This window comes from Sturnira hondurensis, unplaced genomic scaffold (genome assembly GCF_014824575.4).
Source record: "Sturnira hondurensis isolate 20B ecotype Veracruz unplaced genomic scaffold, ASM1482457v3 Scaffold0023504, whole genome shotgun sequence".
Classification (NCBI taxonomy): Eukaryota; Metazoa; Chordata; class Mammalia; order Chiroptera; family Phyllostomidae; genus Sturnira; species Sturnira hondurensis.
In genome coordinates, this window is record NW_028096135.1 from 388,603 (window position 1) to 410,569 (window position 21,967).

Consider the following 21,967-nt stretch of genomic DNA (forward strand, 5'->3'; position numbering starts at 1 on the left):
ATGGATATGAAGTCAGGATTTTTCATAAGACATGAAAAAGACTATCATGGATAATAATAAAGTCAAATTTTCATATTTCAGATGGAAATTAGATTGCTTTCACTCTCAGAGAAGCACTTCATAGATGTCCTTATAGGCAAAAAGAGTGTTTCCCTATCTGAAATTGTACCATGGCAGTCTAAGCCTTTAATTCACGTACTTCATAGATTATGTGAACAAGAGGTGGATGGGAAGAGGGGAATATAGGAAGGCATAGCCTTCTCCCTTATGATTGGCTTTTCATGCACATGTAAGCTATCACCCCATGTCTGTCCCTGATGCAGAAATTGGAGAGACATTTTATTTTTATTTTTTTTTAAAGATTTTGCTTTCTTTTAGAGAGATGGAAAGGGAGGAAGAAACAGAGTGAGGGAAACATCGATGTGTAAGAGATACATCCACTGTTTGCCTCCCTCACACCCCCAGTCGGGGACCTGGCCCGCAACCCAGGCATGTGCCCTGACTGGGAACAGAACTGGTGACCCCCCGTTCACAAGCCAGCACTCAATCCACTGAGCAGCACCAGCCAGGGTGAGAGACATTTTATTTTTAAATTGTCTCTCTTTTCATGGAGAATAAGTTAGATGCATGGCCATTTTGCCCATCATAACATAATTGAAATAGAAACTCTTCCATAATAGTGGACATTTATTTTCACCAATCCTTCTAGTTATAAGATTTATAGTACTTAATGAACTGCCAAACTAAACCTATTTTAAATAAATAATAAATGGGAGCCCTGGCTGGTGTAGCTCAGTGGATTGAGCGCGGGCCTGTGAACCAGACGATAGTGGTTCAATTCCCAGTCAGGGCACATGCCTGGGTTGCAGGCCAGTTCCCGGCAGGGGCCAGTTCCCAGCAGGGGATGCACGAGAAGCAACCATACATTGATGTTTCTCTTCCTCTCTCCTTCCCTTCCCCTCTAAAGATAAATAAATAAAATATTTAAAAATAATAATAATAAATGGGGAAGCCACAGAGAGAACCCAGGTACTAAAAACCACTTTCTATTTAAAGCCTCCTCTCCCCAGGCTGTAGTGCAAAGAAAGTGGGACGGGGCTTGATGAGAGGAAAATGAAACTGTGATATGTAGAGGTCGTCTCTCCCTAGGAACTGAGGAGGCGTGACCACAAAGAAGCAACTTGGTTTCCTCTGGAAGGGAGAACAGTACACTCTGAAAGATGCAGGGATCACACCCTTATGTAACCTACAGGGCTAATTAGCCTGGGAATGAATAATGGGTAATCACAAAATTAATCAGGTCGTGACTTGAATTGAACCTATTCTGGATGATGTTGTTTTCCTAGGGCAAATCAGCACAGACCCTGGGACCTGGTAAGTGGCTATTTTTTCTGAGAAATGCTCTTTTCTTTCTTATTCAGCAGATAGTATCTGAAGCAGCTTGCTTTCATCCGGAAGGAACAGAAGTCTGACTTTAGAGCCTTATCTAAGGGCTGTGCCTGTCCTCTAGCTCATTGTCATAATCCAGGGGGAGTGGAATTTGATTGCTGCTATACCCATAGTGAACATCACTGGTTTGTTACAATGAAGGCATTTTGCTTACTGGACCTGGTGAGCAACAGATAGCATAGATGCTTTATTAAGACACAGATATGCCAGAGGATGGGAGATAAAACCCACAAAAACTCAAGAGTATGACCCTCAGTGATGTTTTGAGATGGTCTGGACCATGTCAGGTATTCAATAAGTTGCTGTACCTCATACCACCTACTCCTCAGAAAGAGGTACAGCACTTGGTAGGGCTCTTCAGATTCTGCAGGCAATATATAATACACTTAATTATGTCACACCAATGCATGCAGCAAGTGATCTGTAAGGTTGCATGTTTTCAGTGGAACCCAGAGTAAAGAAAGGCTACGCATCAGGCCCAGGACACTTGACCTTTATGATCATGCGGATCCAACATGCACAGAGCCCTCTGACACCATGGGACGCTACATGAAATCTCTGGCAAGTTCCAATAGGAGAAACATACAGCAGACACACAGAGTTCTGAAGCAAAAGAAGTATCGATATTTTCTTTTAGACTAGCAGCTTCTAGTTGGCTCCTGGGCTATGGTCAAGTCTGAATGTCTCACTATGGAGCACCAAGGCATTGGGTCACTTCAGCTACTCCAGATAAATTGGGTGCTAATTGATCACCCTCTGCAAGTGGAATATTTGGGACCAGACTCAAGCAGATCTGGAAGGTACAGCAAAGTTGCTCAAGCAAGTGGCTCACATCTCTGTGAGACACCCTTTCCTTTGACTCACACCTGTAACATCATAGGATTTCATGACTAGGTATATTGGTCAAGGTCTCAGAAGGAAGCAAATGGTAGACTCAGTGGTTGAACTGAGGAGAGAGTGATGAGTGGATTTTTTTTTTTCAGAAGTGAGCAAGCTTAAGGGAATTAGTAATGAGTGGTGAGGCTCCCAGGGACTGGCATCAATTGATATGGTCACAGCCACTGCTACAGTCATTGCCAGGTACTCAACCTGCCCACAGCAGAGACCAACACTGAGCCCCGTATAAGGTAGCATTCCCTGGTGGTCCAGCCAGCCACCTGGTGACAGACTGATGAAATCAGACCACATTTGTCTGTAAGGGACAGCAACATTCCCTCGCTTGAATAGGCACTGTAATCCACACTTCTGCCAGCATTCCCACCCATAGACTCACTGCACCTTATTCACTTCTACAGTATCTAATAGTGCTTCCAGCTAAGAACATCATTATAAAACAAAAGACGTGAGCGAGTGTGCTCGTGCTGAGGGACTGCACTAGCCTTACCGTGAACCTCTGCCCTGAAGCACCTGGCCTGATAGGATGGTGGACTGGTCTGTCTGTTAAAGACTCAGTTACAGAACTAGTCAGGCAAAAAATACACTGAAAGGTGGAGTTTCTGTCTTACAGTATGAGGTAAACATTTTGAACTGATGACCACTATGTGGTGCTGATTTTCTATAGCTACCATCAATGGGTCCAGGAATTAAGAGGTGAAAGTGGATGTGACTCTTCTCACTGGTCACATCTAATAATCCACCCTCAAGGTGTCTCTTCCCATCCCACAACTTTGAGCTCCCCTGGTTCCCAAGGTAGGAATGTTTCTGCCACAGTTGCAATACTCATTCTATCAAATTGCAGATTGAGATTGTCATCTGGCCATTAAGGTTCTTTGTTCAACCAACAGGCAAACCACCAGTCTAGGGAGCTGGTTTAGATGGGGGATTATCATATGGAAAGTGGATTGCTGATAAACAAGAAGATTAGGACTGTGAATGGAATCCGAAACATCCTCTGGGGCACCTCCCATGACTGCCGCCAGGCAGGACCCCTGAGGATTCAGACTGGATGGGAGTAAATGTTTGGGTCTCGCACCAGGTGAATTGTGACTATCTGAGATCCGGCTGGAGAGCAAAGGGAGGACAGGGAGTGTGGTGGAAGAAGGAAGTTATAAAGACCAATTCTAGTCTCAAGACCAGTTGTAGATATAAGGAGCATAGTACATTTGTTTGTGTGCACATATAAACTTTTCTGATCTTCCTTCTCTCTATATCTTTTACATGTCAAATAAAGGTTGATAGAGATTATAGGATATTGAGGTGGGATGGTGTCTGAACTAGAAGAGGAATGAGTATCCCCTAGAGATGGCTGCAATGACTGACGGAACTTTTGGTCTCCTGTTTTACGGAGTGCTTTTTTAAAGTAGGTTTTTCCATCTGAATCTCTTAGGCAGGAACGCGGGGGAGGGTCAAGGATTCCTTCCGAGTCTTTTGTTTCTTAACGATCAGCTTAAAATCAGTATCCCAAAAAGCCTATTTGCGGGTAGCAAAACTTCAGTTCCCTTAAGAACCATTTGTCTGCAAACAATCAAGTGGAACAGGGAGGTCAAAGAGGAGGCAATGCTTTTCTTACTGCCTAACTATATACACGGCAGGTGCGGATAACAGGTTTGGGCTTTCGGTACCCAGGACCAGCCCTTTTGACGCGACTGGTCACGGGTGGGGGTGAAGGCAACAGGGGACAGTTCCGTACTGCACTGCACTCTGTATAGGTCACGGGGCTCCTTCCGCGCGCTCTCTCTCGTGGTGCGTCTACTGGCCACTTGGCCGAACTCTTGTTCGAAGGGGCTTCCCGGTTTTTGCTGCCTGCTTCCCCCGCGGTCTCTCGCCGCGGGCGGTGGCGCCCGTCCCCTCCCAGGGGGGCGCGGCGGCCGGAGGCGGGGGTCGTGGCGGCCGCACGGGGCGGCGCTGGGAGGGCGGGCGCTGGGCCCGCCCCGTCGGCATCCCTGGCCCGACTTCCTCCGGCCGCGGCCGGCCGACCCAGCTGGAGGAAGCGGCGGCGGCGGCGGCCACGATGAGTTCGGGCGACGCTGTGTGCACCGGCTGGCTCGTCAAGTCTCCACCCGAGAGGAAACTGCAGCGCTACGTGAGTAGGGGCGCCGCCCGCCCGCCCTCTCGTTCTCGGGTCCCTACCCGCGGGGGAGCCCCGGGGAGCCCCGGGGTTCTATGCGCCCCCAAAGCAGCTGCTCCCAGCGCTCGGGGCTGCAGGCAAGGCCGATCCACCGAAAGCGAAATCGCACGTCGAGCCAATGTCCAGCAGGCGGGCAGGGGCCCGGTGACTCTTCGCTTGCGGGGCCGGCGGCTCCAGACCGCCGTTCACCCTATCACCCTAGAAGAGGAAGGCGGGTTGGGGCTGAGGCACCAGGCACCATTCTCGGTGCAGGAGCGGCCAAGGAGACATCTCTAGTGCCCTGTCTCTGGAGAGGGGTGCCCCTGAGTTCCATTGCCCGGCGAGGAGAACAGGGCAGGGGTTAGAAAGAAGCACAGAGGAACGGGGCCTGCATTCCACTTGGACCGTAAGGAGTACTCTTTCTTGTAACTGTCATCGGACACTCCTATCTGGAACCTTCCACAGAGTATAACTCGTTTCTCATGCTGTCTCTTCTCAGCTTTTTCTTTATGCTGACACGTTGCTTTTTTTCTAGTACCAGCAGGAACCACGGACTTTTGCTAGTATGAAGTAAGGGACACTGGGAAGAGCACATCTTCCTACATATTGCATTACCATTTTAAATGCACTGCCCACAGCTCAAACGTTCATTATCTCCATCAGCACCCTCAGTAAGGTCTAAAAAACATTCCACTTGAAGACTTGATTGCTACTGAGTGTTCTTCATCCATTAGGAAGAACCACTTCAGCCCTCAGGGATTTGCATATAAATAGATATTAGGGCTTCTTGCTGTTTTTAGGCTGGGAGTTGTTTGATGGATCCATCTTGTTAATAATTCCCAATTTCTCTGCAACTCCAGAGCAGGGTGCTAGCAACAAACACACTCATGTCTGCTCTGCTCCACAAAAGCCCACCCACAAATCTCTTGTTTATGGCACACTCCCAAACTGGTGTCCAAGTTTCAGCCAATTTCAGCACTGTTTTGGTTCCTACATTTATGAGGCACATACTGTGTGGAAGTGGAAGACGTGGGATTCTAAGAAAACTTTAAGCGTGTATGTATGCTTCCAGAATGTGTGACACCAGCCTTTCCTGAGCACACAACTGAGTGGGGCCCCGTTTCCACTGATCCTAGGCTAGACAGTATTACTCTTAGGAATCTTTGGGAAGGTTTTTTTTGTTGTTTGTTCTGCTGAGCAACATTTTGCAGGAATGTTGTTCTACTTATCATATAGGTGTCACAGATCTATATATACCAAGATTTCTCAGATTAAATATCATTGTGTTCCTTCATCATTTTTGTTTTGAGTTCCCAAGTCCATAAACACGAGGTCCAATATTTCTCAGCCTCTGAATCACCCAGCTGCTTCCCTAAAAAACACTGAAACTGTTTTTGAAGACTCATTCATATTCAAATGAAGCGAGAGACAAAAGCGTGCTCCCCAGGACCTTCCTGGGCAGGTGAGGGTTTGTCCCAGCATGGTGCTTAGAAGGCCAGCCCAAGGTGCTATTCGTTGTTGCCCTTCGGAATGTGAGACCTTTTAAAGGTTCACTAGATATTTTCTGAGTGTCACTTATTCTTCAATAGATTACTCGGAAAGATGATGAACCTGGAGGGCAAACTTTATGGTAGATTTTTTTCCAGTCCTGTTTTGTGTCTTGTCCTGACCACACTGGCTTAGGAAAGTTTTTTTAGGTTTTTTTTTCCCTCAACATTGGGAAGGCATGAGTGTGTGTACCTATTATCAAACGTGTTTCATTCTTAATGGGTACAGTGGAGGCGTGGTGGGTGTGGACTCTTCTGAGTTTATAGGTAGGTAGGTGTTTGGGGCATTGTGATAGTGGTGATAGAGGAGACCTCACACATGAGTATCTGGATGTCATCTTATCAACACTTCAAGACATAAACATTGACCTTTTAGCTCATGATTGGGCTTTTTTTTTCTCTAATTAGGGTCATAGTCTTAGTCAATGCTGTTTGGTTGAGAGGTGTCTGGAACACACCTCAGACTCCCCTTCCTCTCATCTCTAAGTTCTACAGGAATCTCCGTTGCCACTAGATGGCGATTGTGTGCCAGTTCAACGGGGCAAGGACAGCACTATTATTCACAGCCAACTTTAATTAAGATCTTGTCATGTCCTCCCTTTAATTGAGTGCCAACTCTGAACCAGGCCCTGTGTCACCAGCTAGAGATACAGAGCAAAAAAGACTTGATCCCTGACTTCAATAACTCCACAGTCTTAACATTTGTACCACAATAACAAAACAAACTAAGTTTGTCACACAAAGGGCAAATAACTCAGTTCTTTGTGCTGCCAGGTCAACAAGCAGCACCCCTTTAATGTTTGTTAAGTTACAAATGGAACCCCAGTTTGTTTTCAGTGAAGTCTTTCAGTCCAAGGTAAGCTTGTCCTTCATCCTCTTGACTCCATGAGCCAAGGCAATCAGAAAGTTATTTTTATCACTGCTCTTTGAAAAGACAGTTAATTCTTTTCTTTTGTGTTTTTTGTTTTGCAAGTAATATTGGGACATAGTCTTGTAAGAATTCAAACAATCAAGGAATAAATAGAATAAAAAGTGAAAGACCCCCTTGGCTTTTTCCCCCACATCCTACCTTTTCCATGCACCCCTCCTTACTCCACCCCCCTCCCTAGGGATAACAACTGTTAGCAGTTTGGTGAGTATCATCCTAGAAAAATTTCTACAAAAGACATAATTTTCTTTTTGCACACATGAGATCATACTGTAAAATTGTCCTACAATTTTCTTTTTGCACAACAATCCTGGACATCTGGTTAGTGCATATAGATCCATTTCATTCTGCTAAACCATTGCCTAATATTCCTTGTAATAGATGTAACATAATTGAACAATTTGCCTATTAACGAACGTTTGCCTTGCTTTATTTTCTCAATTTTAAAGAATGCTGTAACATCAATGATAATAAAGTTATAATAACTCAAATTTGTTGAATGGTTGTATGTACCAGGCCCTATGCTTCTGTTATCGTTTGAGTCTTCAAAGCAACACCAAGAGCCCAGGTACTCTTATCTTTTTGTCTCTACATGTAAGTTCTTTGTTGGATATATAATTTGCAAATATCTTCTACCAGTGGATAAGGGTTTTTTCATTCTATTTACAATATCTTTTCTAGAACAAAGATTTCAAATTTTTTAGTAAGTCCAATTTATCAGTTTTTCTTTTGTGGACTATATTTTTAGTGTCAAATTTAAGGATGCTTCACCTAGCCCTAGACACTAAAGATTTTCTCCTATGCCCTGGCTGGTGTAGCTTAGTGGATTGAGCACGGGCCTGTGAAGCAAAGGGTTGCTGGTTTGATTCCCAGTCAGGGCACATGCCTGGGTTGCAGGCCAGGTCCCCAGTGGGGGACACATGAGAGGCAACCACACGTTGATGTTTCTCTCCCACTCTTTCTCCTTCCCATCCCCTCTCTCTAAAAATAAATAAATAAAATATTTTTTTAAAGAAGATTTTCTCCTATGGTTTTTCCCTAAAAGTTTTATGTTATATTTAGAGCAGGGGTGTCAGACTCATTGATAAATTTTCACGGGGGGGGGGGCCACGCCAACCTCCCGGTTGTCTTCAAAGGGCCGAATATAATTTCAACTCCTTAACAGTTAAGGAGTAGTTACATTTATACAGTCCTAAAATTATTTTGGCCCTTCGAAGGCAAGCATGAGGCTGATGTAGCCCCTGGTGAAAATGAGTTTGACATCCCTGATTTAGATCAATGATGTTAAATTTTGTAAAAGGCATGAGGTATATGCTGTGATTCATTTTTTATGCACACACACACATATATGACTATTTTTAGAGAGAAGGGGAGGGAGAAAGAAGGAGCAAAACATCAATGTGTGGTTGACTCTGGCACGCCCCCTACTGGGGAGCTGGCCCGAAACCCTGGCCGGCGCTCAATCCACTTAGCCATATCAGCCAGGGCTATCAGGTTATTTTAAATACTATCTTTGTATTCTGCAACCTTGATAAACTCTCTAATTCTAGTAGTTTTGCTTATAGTTAGAACCTGGGGTACTGTCAGTATAGAAATGATGAGAGCAGTCATCCTTGAATTTATCCAGACATTAGGGGGGAAAGCATTGTTTTTTTTTCACATTTATTTATTTATTTGTTCGTTTATTTATAGAGGGGAAGGGAAGGAGAAAGAGTGGGAGAGAAACATCAGTGTGTGGTTGCCTCACAAGAGCCCCCTACTGGGGACCTGGCCTGCAACCCAGGCATGTGCCCTGACTGGGATGTTTTTCACCTTTTAAGTATTTTCTGTAGGTGCCTTTTTTCAAGTTGAGGAGGTTCCCTTATATTCCTAGTTTGCCGAGACTTCTTATTGTGAATTGGATTTTGTTAAATACCTTTCCTACATCTATAAAAATAATAATATTGTCCTGGCTGGGTGGTTCAGTTGGTTGGAACATCATCCCATACACCAAAATGTTGTGGGCTGCAATTCTAGATCAGGGCACATATCTAGGTTTTGGGTTTGATTCCCCCATCAGGACACGTATTGGAGGCAACCCGTAGATGTTTCTCATATCAGTGTTTCTCTCATTCTCTCCCTAAAATCAATAACATATCTTCCGGTGAGGATTTTTAAAAATATGCTTTTTATTCTTCGTCTGTTACTATGGTGAATTATTCTGATAGATTTTTGCGTGTTGAGCCAGTCTTCTGGATTAAGCTGCACTGGATTGTATTTGGTTGGCCACAACATTCATTTAGATTTGTCTATATGATGGCTCTAATAGTGCTTAGTTGTCTTTAGCTTCATTCAGAACAATTTTGTTAGATTGTATTGTGACAGCTGTCAGATCAGTGTGCATTAAAAAAAAGTTACCAAAACTGGTGAATTTTTGTGCAACCATTTTAATATTGAAGATGGGAGAAAATACACAACATTTTGGTCATATTATGCATCATTATTTCAAGAAAGGTAAAAATGCAACTGAAATGCAAAAAAAAAAAAGATTTGTGCAGTTTATGGAGAAGGTGCTGTGATTGATCAAATGTCAGAAGTGGCTTATGAAGTTTCTTGGTACTGTTGATACTTTGGCCAAATAATTCTTTGCTGTGGGGTGTCTTAGGCATAGGAAGATATTTAACAGCACCCCTGGCCTCTACTCACTAGATGCCAATGGTGGGAGACAGCCGGCATACTCAGAATATTGAAACCAATGAAATTATTGGTGAAAATGAAAAATGTGTGTTTTATTTTATGGAAAATAACTAAACAGACTTTTTGGCCACCTCAATAATATATTATCCTTTCTATATACTACTGTATTTAATTTGTTAATATTTTGCTGAGAATATTTTTGTCTTTGGTATATTGATCTGTAATTTTCCTCTTTTGTGCTATCTTTGTCTGGTTTTGATATTAGCATGATGTTGGCATGATAAAATGAGTTTGGAAGTGTTTCCACCTTTTCTGTTTTCTGAAGGATATTGTGCAGAATTGGTATCCCTTCTTCCTTAAATGTTTGGTAACAAGCACCATTATTTTTTAAACTAGTTAGATGGGTTAGCAGTTTATTACATCAAAGCCATAATTTACTTTAAAAGTTCTTCAGTATTACTTTTTAAAATTGAATTTATGGGGGCATTATTATTTCAAAAAATTCCCCATTAAAACTATCTGGACCTGGACTTTTCTTTGTGAGGTGGTTATTAACTATAATTTGTATTTCTTTAACCAGGTATAGGGCTATTCAGGTCATTCATAGTTTCTTTTTTTTTTTTAAGATTTGGAGCTTTTAAAAAAAATTTAATTTTATTTATTTATTTTAGACAGAGAGGAAGGGAGGGAGAAAGAGGGAGATAAACGTCAATGTGTGGTTGCCGCTCATGAGGCTCCCTTTTGGGGACCTGACTTGGCCAGCAACCCAGGCATGTGCCCTGACTGGGAATCAAACCAGTGACACTTTGGTTAGCAGGCTGGTGCTCAATCCACTGAGCCACACCAGCCAGGGCTTATAGTTTCTTGAATGGGCTTTGGTAGTTTATGTTTTTCAAGGATTTTCTCTATTTCAGGTCTTGAATTTATTGGCATGGATGTTTATTTTTATTATATTTGCTTACTATCCTTTTAATGTTTGTAGGATCTATAGTGATGCTTCATCTTTCATTTATGATACTGTAGTTTATTTCTTCTCTATTTTTCCCCCTCTGATCAATCTGGTTAAGCTTTTACCAATTTTACTGATATTTTCTAATAACCAGGCTTGGGTTTCATTGGTCTTTTCTATTGATTTTTTGCTTTAAATTTTATTGATTTATCCTCTTATCTTTATGATTTATTTTCTTCTGATTGCTTTGGGATTAATTGTATCTCTTCTTTATTTACTTTCCTCAGGTGGGAACTTAAATTACTGATTTGAGATTTTTCTTATTTTTCAATTTATTTCTTCTAATATAAACATTTAATACTCTAAATGTCTCAGCACTGCTTTAGGTGCATCCCACAAAATTTAATATATTGTGTTTTCATTTTAATTTATTTTAAAATATTCTTTTTAAAAATATTTTATTTATTTCTCTTTAGAGGGGAAGGGAAGGAGAGAGGGAGAGAAATATCAACGAGTGGTTGCTTCTCATGTGTCCCTTGCTGGGAACTGGCCTGCAACCCAGGCACGTGCCCCAACTGGGAATCAAACCTGGATCCTTTGGTTCACAGGCTGGCGCTCAATCCACTGAGCTACGCCAGCCAGGGCTGAAATATTCTTTAATGTCTCTCTGAGATTTCCTGTTTGATCCAAGGGTTGTTTAGAGGGATATTTTTTAAAGAAGATTTTATTTATTTATTTTTTTTAGAGAGAGGAAGGGAGGGAGAAAGAAAGGGAGGAGAAAAGAGAAACATCAGTGTGTGGTTGCCTCTTGTGCACCGCCCCTTTTTGGAGACTTGGCCTGCAACCCAGGCATGTGCCCTGACCGGCAATCGAACCAGTGATCCTTTGCTTCACAGCTCAGTGCTCATCCACTGAGCCATACCAGCCAGGACTAGAGGGGGGGGGGGGTTTGGTTTAATTTCACATATTGGGGGATTTTCTAGATATCTTTCTGTTATTAATTTCTAGTTAAATTCAATTATGGTCTCAGAACAAACTCTGTATGAGTTCTACTCTTTAAAATTTGTTAAATTTATATTATGACCCACAATATATTTTCATTTGGTGAGTACTACACGTGCACTTGAAAGAAAATGTATATTCTCGTCGGGTGGACTGATCTATAAATACTAATTAGATTAGGTTGGTTGATAGTATTTTTTAAATGAATTCATTGGGGAGACATTGGTTAAGAAAAAATATATAAGTTTCAGGTGTACAGTTCTATAACACATCATTTGTATATTGTATATTCACCACCCCAAGTCAAGTCTCATCTCCTTCCATCATCATTTATCCCATCCTTATCCTCTCCTACTTCCTCACATCTCCCTCCCCACCTTCTCTCTGGTAATCACTATACTGTGGTCAGTCTATGAGGGTTGTTTTTTTCCCTTAATCCTTTTACCTTTTCTACTCAGCCTCCCTCCTGCCTCCCCTCTGACAGCTTTCAGTATGTTCTCTGTATCTATGAGTCTCTCTACTTTGTTTATTAGTTTATTTTAGATTCCACATAAAAATGAAATCATATGGTACCTGTCTTTGACTAGCTTATTTCACTTTGCCATTGCAAGGGGTAAGAATTACTTCTTTTTCACATTGAGTAAATGTGCTGCAGCTTTTATTCTCGCTCATCTACTGATAGATGCTTGGGCTGCTTCCAAATCTTGGCTATTGTAAATAATGCTGCAATGAACATAGGGGTATATATGTTCTTTTTTAGAGAGAGGGGGGAGGAGGGAGAAAGAGAGGGAGAGAAATATCAATGTGTGGTCACCTCTCACATGCCCCCTACTGGGGATCTGGCCTGCAACCCTTTAATTCAAAAGCTGACACTCAACCCACTGAGCCACACAAGCCAGGACTATGTTCTTTTTTAATTAATATTTTGGGTTTCTTCGGATATATCCTCAGGTGGAGTTGCTGGGTCAAAAGGCAGATACATTTTAGTATTTGAGGTATCTCCATACTGCTTTCCACAGTGGCTGCACGAGTCTGCATTCCCACCAGCAGTGCAAAAGGGTTCCCCTTTCTCCGCATCCTCACCAGCACTTGTTTGTTGATTTATGATGATAGCCATTCTGACAGGTGTGAGATGGTATATCATTGTGGTTTTAATTTGTATCTCTCTGATGATTAGTGATGTTGAACATCTTTTCATATGTCTAATGGCCATGCCTATGTCCTCTTTGGAGATGTGTCAATTTAGGTCCTTTGCCTATTTTTTTTAAAGATTTTATGTATTTATTTTCTTTTTAGAGAGAGGGAAAGAGGGAGAGAGAGAGAAAAGCATCAATGTGTGGTTGCCTCTCACGCGTCCACACTGGGGACCTGGCCCGCAACCCAGGCATGTGCCCTGAATGGGAATCGAACCAGCAACCCTTTGGTTCACAGGTCACATCTCAATCCACTGAGCCACACCAGTGAGGGCTTTTGCCCATTTTCTTTTCTAAATTAATTACTTAATTATTTTTAGATAGAGGGGAAGGGAAGGAGAAAGAGGGAGAGAAACATCAATGTGTGGTTGCCTCTTGCATGCCCCCAACCAGGGACCTGGCCTGCAACCCAGGTATGTGTCCTGACCTGTGCCAACTGAGCCACACCAGCCAGGGCTGAAGTATACTTTTTCTTAACAAATGTAACTACCCAAGTTTCTTTTGATGTGTGCTGGCATGATACCATGCCATTCTTCTTTTTCCATTCTTCTACTTCTAAGCTAGCTCTGTCTTTACATTTAATGTGAGTTTCTTCTATACAATACAGTTCAGTCTTGCTTTTTTTTAATGCAGTTCCACCCTCTTTATTTTAATTGTTGTAATTAGTTCATTCACATAAAATGTGATTATTGAAATGTTTAGATTAAAATCTATCTTGCTAGCTGTTTTCTATTTCTGTCTATTCTTTGTTTTATTTTCTGTTTTTGCTTTGTCAAGATAATTGAGCTTTTTTTAAAAAGATTTTATTTATTTATCTTTAGAGGGGAAGGGAAGGAGAGAGGGGGAGAAACATCAATGCATGGTTGCCTCTAATGCATCCCCTGCCGGGGAATGGCCTGCAACCCAGGCATGTGCCCTGACTGGGAATTGAACCTCGATCCTCTGGTTCGCAGGCCTGTGCTCAATCCACTGAGCTACACCAGCCAGGGCCTTGTTTTTTGAAGTTTTTAAGATTTTATTTACTTATTTTTAGAGAGGGGAAGAGAGGGAGAGAAACATCAATGTGTGGTTGCCTCTTGCCTTCTTCTGGGGACCTGTCCCACAACTCAGGCATGTGCCCTGCCTGGAAATAAAACCAGCAACCCTTTGGTTAACAGTCTGGCACTCAAATCACTGATCCACACCAGCCAGGGCTTAACCTTCAACTTTAAAAATATTTTCACTAGGTGTGAAATTTTGGGTTGACTTTTTCTTTCAGTGCTTTAAAGATGTCACTCTTTTATCTTTTGCTTTTTATTCAGGATAGAGGCCATTTGTAAAAGCTTCTTTCTCAGTGTCCACGTGACCTTTACCTTTAGGTCTCTCCTTTTTGTATTTTCATTGTACCATCTTGCTAGTTGTCTCATTTATTCTTTCTTTCATTTTCCTCTTTTTTTTTGCCTTGTTTTGGATTAATTAAATTTTATGATTCCATTTTGTCTTCTTTGTTTGCTATACCTTTTTGTGTTTTTTTTTTGTAGTGGTTGCATTAGAGGTTTGGCATATATCTTTAACTAATTATAGACTATGTTAAAGTAACTTTACTTTCAAGTGGCAGGAAAAATAGTACATCTTTAGGTCTTTCCTCAGGACTATGAAAGTCTGCTGTTCTGCCATAATCTAGTCTTCTTTGAATGTTTGGTAAAATTCACCTGTGAAGCCACCTGGTATAGGCTTTTGTTTGGTTGTGGGAGTTTTATGATTAATGCTTTAGTTTCACTAGATATAATCTGTCTATTCCTAATTAGATTTTATGATTTCTCCTGATTCAGTTTTGGAAAATTGTATATTTCCATTTATTCATTTCATCCATATTATCCAATAAATTGGCATGTAGTTGTTCATAGTAATTTCTTACAATCCTTTATATTTCTGTGGTGTCAGTTGTTACTTCTCTTTCATTTCTGATTTTACTTATTTGGGTCCTCTTTTTTTCTTGATGAGTCTGGTTAAAGATTTGTCAGTCTCATTTATCTTTTCAAAGAACTAGCTTTTGGCTTTATTGATCTTTTGTATTGTTTTTAGACTCTATTTCATTTATTTCTGCTCTGATCTTCAGTATTTTTATTCTCCTACTGTATTTGGGCTTTGTTTCTTGTTGTTTTTCTATTTCCTTTAAGTGCAAACTTATATTATTTACTTGACATTTTCTTGTTTCCTGAGATAAGCCTGTAATGCTATGAATCCCTCTTAAGACTGCTCTTGCTACATCCCATAGGTTTTGGGTTGTCTCAAATTTTTCATTCGTTTCACGTTATCATTTGATTTTATCCTTGATAACATTTTCAACCCATTTATTGTTCGGTAACGTGTTCTTTAGCTTTTATGTTTGTGTTTTTTGGTTTTCTTCTTTTGTTTGATTTCTAGCTTCATACCGCTGTGGTCGGAGAAGATGCTTGATATGAATTCACCTTGGCAGGGTCTGATGCCTACTGAAATCTCCCTTTGGGTATGTCGCTTGTGAAGCTGGTTGGATCCTGCTGTGATGTTTTCTGAAGCTTGCCTCTTCTGGGTGTGTTGTTTCTGGAGCCTTTTGGGAGGGACTCTGGTACAGGTCAATGTCAGATGCTGCCTGTGGCTGGCCTTGGGCAACCTGTTTAGAGCTATAATTTGTGGCTGCCTCTGCTGGGCCTTGGTGTGCATGGGAGGGACCAAGCTATGTACCATGGCTGGCTTCCACTAGCACCGAGTCTGGTGACAGTTCAGCATGAGGCCCAAGTTCAGCATAAGGCCCAAGGTCTACCTCTCTCTGTCTTTCCCTCCTGGCTGCTTGTTAGGCTCAGTCACTGAAAGAGCCTCTGAGCATACTCAAGTTGCATGAGGAAAGTTCTCAGTGAGTCATCAGGTAGGGGTGAGTGGTTTTCACCAGAGTGAAACAGGTTCAGTCTCAATGCTAATGTTGAGTCTGAGGCCACTCAGTAATAGTCCCAGGGTACACCAAGTCTAGCTGCCACCTGTCAGGTTCCCACAGAGCTTTGTAGGGTGTCCATATCATGAGAAATCATCAGGGTGAGGCCATCAGAGTTTATCATGTCCAAACACACCATGATTTGGCTGTGTGAAACAGGGCTCTGTACCAACCAGTTAGGTGTGCAAGGGAAAAATGCCCCCCTCAACCTAGAGCCACACAATTCTGTCTGTCCCAGATTCTTCCTGGAGTCCCAGCTCAGCAGTGCAGGCTGCTGGGAGTCAGGAGGGTGGGGCTGGTGGATTTCCTGTAAGGGGGAGCGCAGGTCAGGCTTGGAGGAAGGAGGGGGGAGTAGCCCCTGTCCCAGAGCCACACAACTCAGTCCTGACACGCCCTGGGTTTGCCTGCACCTCTACATCCCTGCTTAGGCCACCAACTCCTCAGCAGGGTATGAGCTGACTCCTCAGGAGGGTATGAGCTGTGCAGAGTAGGGTGACAGGAAGTCTGGAGGGTGTGGCTATTGCATCCCCCCAGGCTTATGCTGTAAGGAGGGGAGTGCTGCACTCAAGAAAGATGGTGTCTGCAGTGTGGGAGAGGTTTCAGCACAGGGATCCTGGTCGCTGTCCCTTCAGCTCTCCCCAGAGCCACAAACCCCAGTCTCCCCTCACAGGACTCTAGTCCACATCACAGTCCCTCCACTGTAGCCCAGGATGGGTGGCTGTGAATGAAATTTTGTGTTTTGGCCCTTTAAGAAAGTGCCTGTGTCTGTGTCTCTAGCAGACTCCTCTCTCCCTGGTAGACAGAATCCCTGCTGATTTTCACAGTCAGGTGGGCACCTTTTCTTCGCTCTGGAGCTCTGGGTTGGGGAGGTGGGTATGGCATTGAGACCCCACACTCTAGCAGAACCGTTACAGGTCAGATACCCCTTTGGTATCTCAGCCGCCACCCCTGGGATTGGGGTCATCCCTTTTTGGTATTTGCCCTTCCTACCATTCTTGATGTGGTTTCTTCTGTAAATTCTTGGTTATTACACTTCTGTTCAGCTAGTCTTCAGTTGATTTTTCAGGTTGATTGTTCTATATTTTAGTTGTAATTCCAGTTTGGTCTTGGGAGGAGGAGAGTGTACCTTTCACCCAGTCTTCCCCCAAGAATGTCTTTTTAATTGATTTGAGAGAGAGAGAAATGTCATTTTGTTGTTCCACTTACTTATACACTCAGTGGTTGATTTTTGTATGTGCCCTGATCAGGGATTGAACCCACAACCTTGCCATATAGGGACGATGTTCTAACCAATTGAGCTACCTGGCCAGGGTCTCCCAAGCATGCTTTTGAGTTACTTTTCTGGTAGTAAATGTGGGGAGTTCCAATGACTTTCGCTCTTTCTACTCTCACAGCCATTGCTTCACAGGCCAGAAGGCTGATGGTGGGGATTGGATCAGTTGTCAGTGATATCTGTTCCAATTACTCATTCAGGAACTGCTGTAGAACCATTGATCCTACTCTGAAGTGTGACTAGGTGTCAAAACTCTATTTGTCACCTGTCCTCCCTAAAATATTCTTTCAGGAGATACTGCAGTATATTGGAAATCTCTGGTAAATGTATCTATATCAGTAGTTAGCTTGATCTAATAGTATATTCTGTCTTTCTCGGGCTAACATTCTTAGAATACATTCCCACATATTCCAGCGGTTTTTAAAGAGAACTCTATGTCCTGGCTGGTGTAGCTCAGTGGATTGAGCAGGGGCCTGCGAACCACACCATCACGGTTCGATTCCCAGTCAGGGCACATGCCTGGGTTGCAGGCCAGTTCCCGGCAGGGGACACACCAGAGGCAACCATACATTGATATTTCTCTCCTTCTCTCCTTCCATTCCCCTCTAAAGATAAATAATAAATAAAATCTTAAAAGATAAAAAAATAAAGAGAGCTCTATTGAGGTACACACACACATAAACTATAGAATCCATCCATTGTAAGTGTACAGTTTGTGATTTTTAGTAAATCTATAACTATGCAACCATTACTACAGTCCAGTTTTAGACCATATCTTCTCCCTCAGAAACTTCCCTTGGCCTATTTGCAGTCAATTCCCACTCCTTCTTCTAGCCCTGGGAAAGAACTAATCTGTTTTGCTTTTTTTTTTTTTTTGGAATTTGATATAAATAAAATAATAGAATATGTGGTCTTTCGTGTCTTGGTTCTCATAGCCTTGACCCCACAAGAGCTGGTGCTCTTTCTGAAACTCACTGAAGATAGACCCTGAGGCCATCGATTTTTGAGACCTTTCTTATTGTCTGACATAGACAGTTAATGCTGTGAATTTCTCCCTTGGCACTGCTTTAGTGGCATTCCACAAATTCTGCTGTGTTGTGTTTTCATTTCTAGTCACTTGAAGATATTTTCTAATTTCCCTTCGTATTTCCTCTGCGACCTATGTGTTATATTTAGTTTTTAGTTCTAATTTCATTGTGGTTAAACAACATACTTTGCATGATGTTAGTCCTCGTAAATTTGTTGAGACTTGACCTAGTACATGGTCTATGTTGGTAAATAGTCTGTGTGCACTTGAGAAAATTTTACAATTTGTTGTTGGGTGGACTGTTCTATAAATGTGAATTAGGTCACCTTGGTTAATAGTGTTGTTTGGTTCCATATCCTTTTAGATTTTCTTCTGTCTTAATTGATTTACCAATTACTGAGAGAAGGGTATTGAAATCTAAGATTAAAACTGGGTTTGTCTGTTTGACCTTGAAGTTTTATCAGTTTTTGCTTCATACATTTCAAAGCTCCATTAAGAGTTACATACACATTTAGGACTGTTATTGTATTTTGATGAAATAACCATTCCATCATTATGAAATGACCTTATTTATTTGTGGAACTATGCTTTGCTCTGAATTCCATTTTGTCTGTCATGCAAGGTCATTGAAAAGGTTTATTTTCTAGGACTGCTTTTTGGCACCAAACGCTGTTTCAGTCAGGCCTCAGACAGGAATACAGAAGCCACACCAAGTATTCAACAGAGATAATTCAATACAGTATGGTTTACACAGGTGTTAGAGAGCTGAGAGAGCAAAAATGGGACAAGCAGATACTAGTAACTACAGAAAGCAACTGCTATTGTAAGAGGAACTTGAGCATAAAAGTGAAGAATGACATGACCAGAATGTCGGAGCTTGGAGGAAGACTACTTGTAGCCATATATCCATTGTTCCAACTTCTGGTGAGGCAGGTGCTATGCAGTTAGTACTGGTACCTCCGAGAGGGCCTAACGCAGCTGGCAGCTAGAACTGGTGCTATCTTCTGCCACTGCAGAGATTCAAATGGATGTTGAAAGTCCCTTCTCTCTTTTTCATGCCTTGGAGTCTTCTACCAGTATTTCCTCTTAGCTGAAGCCAACAGGAAGACAGCCAGCAAGGGAGTCCCAGAATTGTGGTTGGTAGAGTCCCAGTTCCAGAATTAGAGAAGACTGTAGACGGGGTGGTCTAAGAGTTGAGAAATAATAGAAAAACAACTGGTATAGTCCAGACCTACTCTCCAGATATGCCCCAGATTTTCTCTCCTACTTGCCTTGTGTCTTTTTGTTCAATGTTATGAGAGAATTTCTCAGGTCAAGCTTTTAGCTCACTGGTTTACTCAAGTTGTAAACATTCTGCTGTTCAGCCTGTTGATTGGTAGTCGTGTCATGTTTTAATGTCGAAGAATGGTTTCCTTTTCACATCAGCTTGCCTGTCTTCTCTGGATATCCCAGCATCTAGTGAGAATTTTCCCTTGCGTATGTATTATATCCTGGATTCCTCCCTCACATTCATATACATAATAAGGAGAACAGGTTTTTAGAAAGAGGGAACAGAAAATGTAAATACCCTGAAGCAGAAGGAATACATTTGCCATATTTGAGAACAAGCTTTTTGAATTTGGTTTCATATTCTTCAAATGTTTGATGATTCTTGGTTGCTGCCTCGTGTTCATGTTTGAGGGTCTAGATCAGTAGTTCTCAATGGGTGTGAGGTTTTGCCCCTCAGGTAGGGATGCCATATTTAGAAAAAAAACAAAACAGTTAAATTTCCATTTCACATAATAGAAACATAATTTTTAAAAGATTTTATTTATTTTTAGAGAGAGGGTAAGGTAGGGAAAAAGAGAGGGAGAGAAACATCAATGTATGGTTACCTCTTGTGCACCCCTTACTAGGGACCTGGCTTGCAACCCAGGCATGTGCCCCGACTGGGTATTGAACTGGTGACCTTTTGGTTTGCAGGCCAGCACTCAATTCACTGAGCCACACCCGCCAGGGCAAAACATAACTTTTTTAAAAAAAATATGGAACGGTTCACGAATTTGCATGTCATCCTTGCCCAGGGGCCATGCTAGTCTTCTCTGTATCGTTCCAATTTTAGTACATGTGCTGCCGAAGCGAGCACGCAAAACATAACTTTTTAATATATATGTCAACCCTATCCCCAGGAGATATTTGACAATGTTAGGAGAAATTTTTGTGGGTATGTCTGATAGGGAGATGCTACTGGCAGCTAGTCCTACAATGCACAGGGCAACCCTCATAGCAAAGAACGGGGCCCAGAATGTCAGTAGAACCAAGAGTGAGAAATTCTGTTCTATGTTGAACAGTGAATTTCTTCAGCTGAATTGAGAGTCTTGTTGAAAAAGATATGTTTTAATTATAGGAGCCTGTTTCTTGTTTTGGTGAAGAGGAAGGCCAGAGACTGGGGTTGGCTGGTTTGTCCTCTGGGGTGTGGGCTCTCGCAGCAACTGGAAATCTCTATGACTGAGATCATCATCAAGGAGGCTTTGCCACCACGAGTCCCCTCTACCCTCAGCTCTCTTGTGGGATCAAGGCCATGGAGATTCTGTGTTTTGTCCAGCTTTTCTGGTCAGGGTGAAAAGGACAGCCTTTGCAACTTTCTAGATTCTAGGCAGTAAAGGTAGCCCCTTTATTTTTTATTTTTTGAGTTTCAAAAACTCTTGTTTTATTACTTTATGTCTCCTTGGTATTCATTCATTTCTGTTCTTTTTTTTTAAAAGATTTTATTTATTTATCTTTAGAGGGAAAGGAGAGAGGGAGAGAAACATCAATGTATGGTTGCCTTTCGTGCATCCCCTGCTGGGAACTGGCCTGCAGGGAACCGGCCTGCAACCCAGGCATGTGCCCTGACTGGGAATCAAACCTCGATCCTCTGGTTCGCAGGCCTGTGCTCAATCCACTGAGCTACACCAGCCAGGGCTCATTTCTGTTCTTTTGACATCTGGATGATCTCAACCTCTGAGTTATATTTAGAGGATATGTTGAGAGTTTCAGATTTACACAGCCACCATTACTTTAGCTGTTTCATTTGTAAAGACTTTTATTTCTGCCCTGGCTGGTGTAGCTCAGTGGATTGAGCACAGGCCTGCGAACCAGAGGATCTCGGTTTGATTCCCAGTCAGGGCACATGCCTGGGTTGCAGGCCCGTTCTCTGCAGGCCAACTACCAGCAGAGGATGCGCAAAAAGCAACCATACATTCATGTTTCTCTCCCTCTCTCCTTCTCCTCTAAAGATAAATAAATAAATAAAATCTTAAAAAAGGATTATCCCCAATTTTCATAAAAAAAAACCAAAAACTTTTCTTTCTCTACTTTAGTTGTTATTCATATTAGAGTACAGTGAAGTGAAGGTGTAACTTTATTGATCAACTGATCCAACACCATTTGTTGAGTAGTCTTTCCTCCATACATATTTTCTTTGTATGTTGCCAGAAAGTGTATTTTAAGAAATATATGCACATGATTCAGAATGTAAGCATATTAAGCTATATAAAGTGAAAAATAAGTTTCTTTCCTTCTCCCTTTCTCCCAGTTGCTCAGTTTCTCTCCACAGCCGCAGGCATGGGAACCAGCTTCTTGATGTTCATGTTTATTGCAATATTCTTCATAATTGCCAAGATATGGAAGCAACTTAAGTGTCCATCAATGCATGAAGGATAAAGAAGTTTGGGTGTATCATACAATGTAATATTATTACTCAGACATAAAAAAAGAATGAAATCCTGCCATTCGTGACAACATGGATGGACCTAGACAGTATTATACTAAATGAAATAAGTCAAAGAAAGAGAAATACCATATGATCTTACATGTGGAATCTAAAAAAGATTAGTGGTTGTCAGAGACAAGAGATGGGGGTAGACAAAAAGTGAAGGGGGTCAAAAGGTACAAAATTTCAGTTATGAA

At 42.0% G+C, this 21,967-nt stretch overlaps 1 protein-coding gene and 1 non-coding gene across 4 annotated transcripts in view; one reads left to right on the forward strand and one right to left on the reverse strand.

The window, feature by feature from the left end:
- Positions 1-4,156: 4,156 nt before the first annotated feature.
- Positions 4,157-21,967, forward strand: part of GAB3 (GRB2 associated binding protein 3) — a 105,245-nt gene continuing 87,434 nt past the window's right edge. For all 3 annotated transcript variants that reach the window (XM_037037843.1, XM_037037842.1, XM_037037844.1), the window contains exon 1: positions 4,157-4,471. In XM_037037843.1, the coding sequence (XP_036893738.1) occupies positions 4,400-4,471 (72 nt within the window). In that variant the 5' untranslated portion in view covers positions 4,157-4,399. The remainder of the gene's footprint in view (positions 4,472-21,967) is intronic.
- LOC118981112 (U6 spliceosomal RNA) lies at positions 20,056-20,162 on the reverse strand. Its single transcript, XR_005065271.1, has one exon. It is a non-coding gene; the product is annotated as a U6 spliceosomal RNA (small nuclear RNA).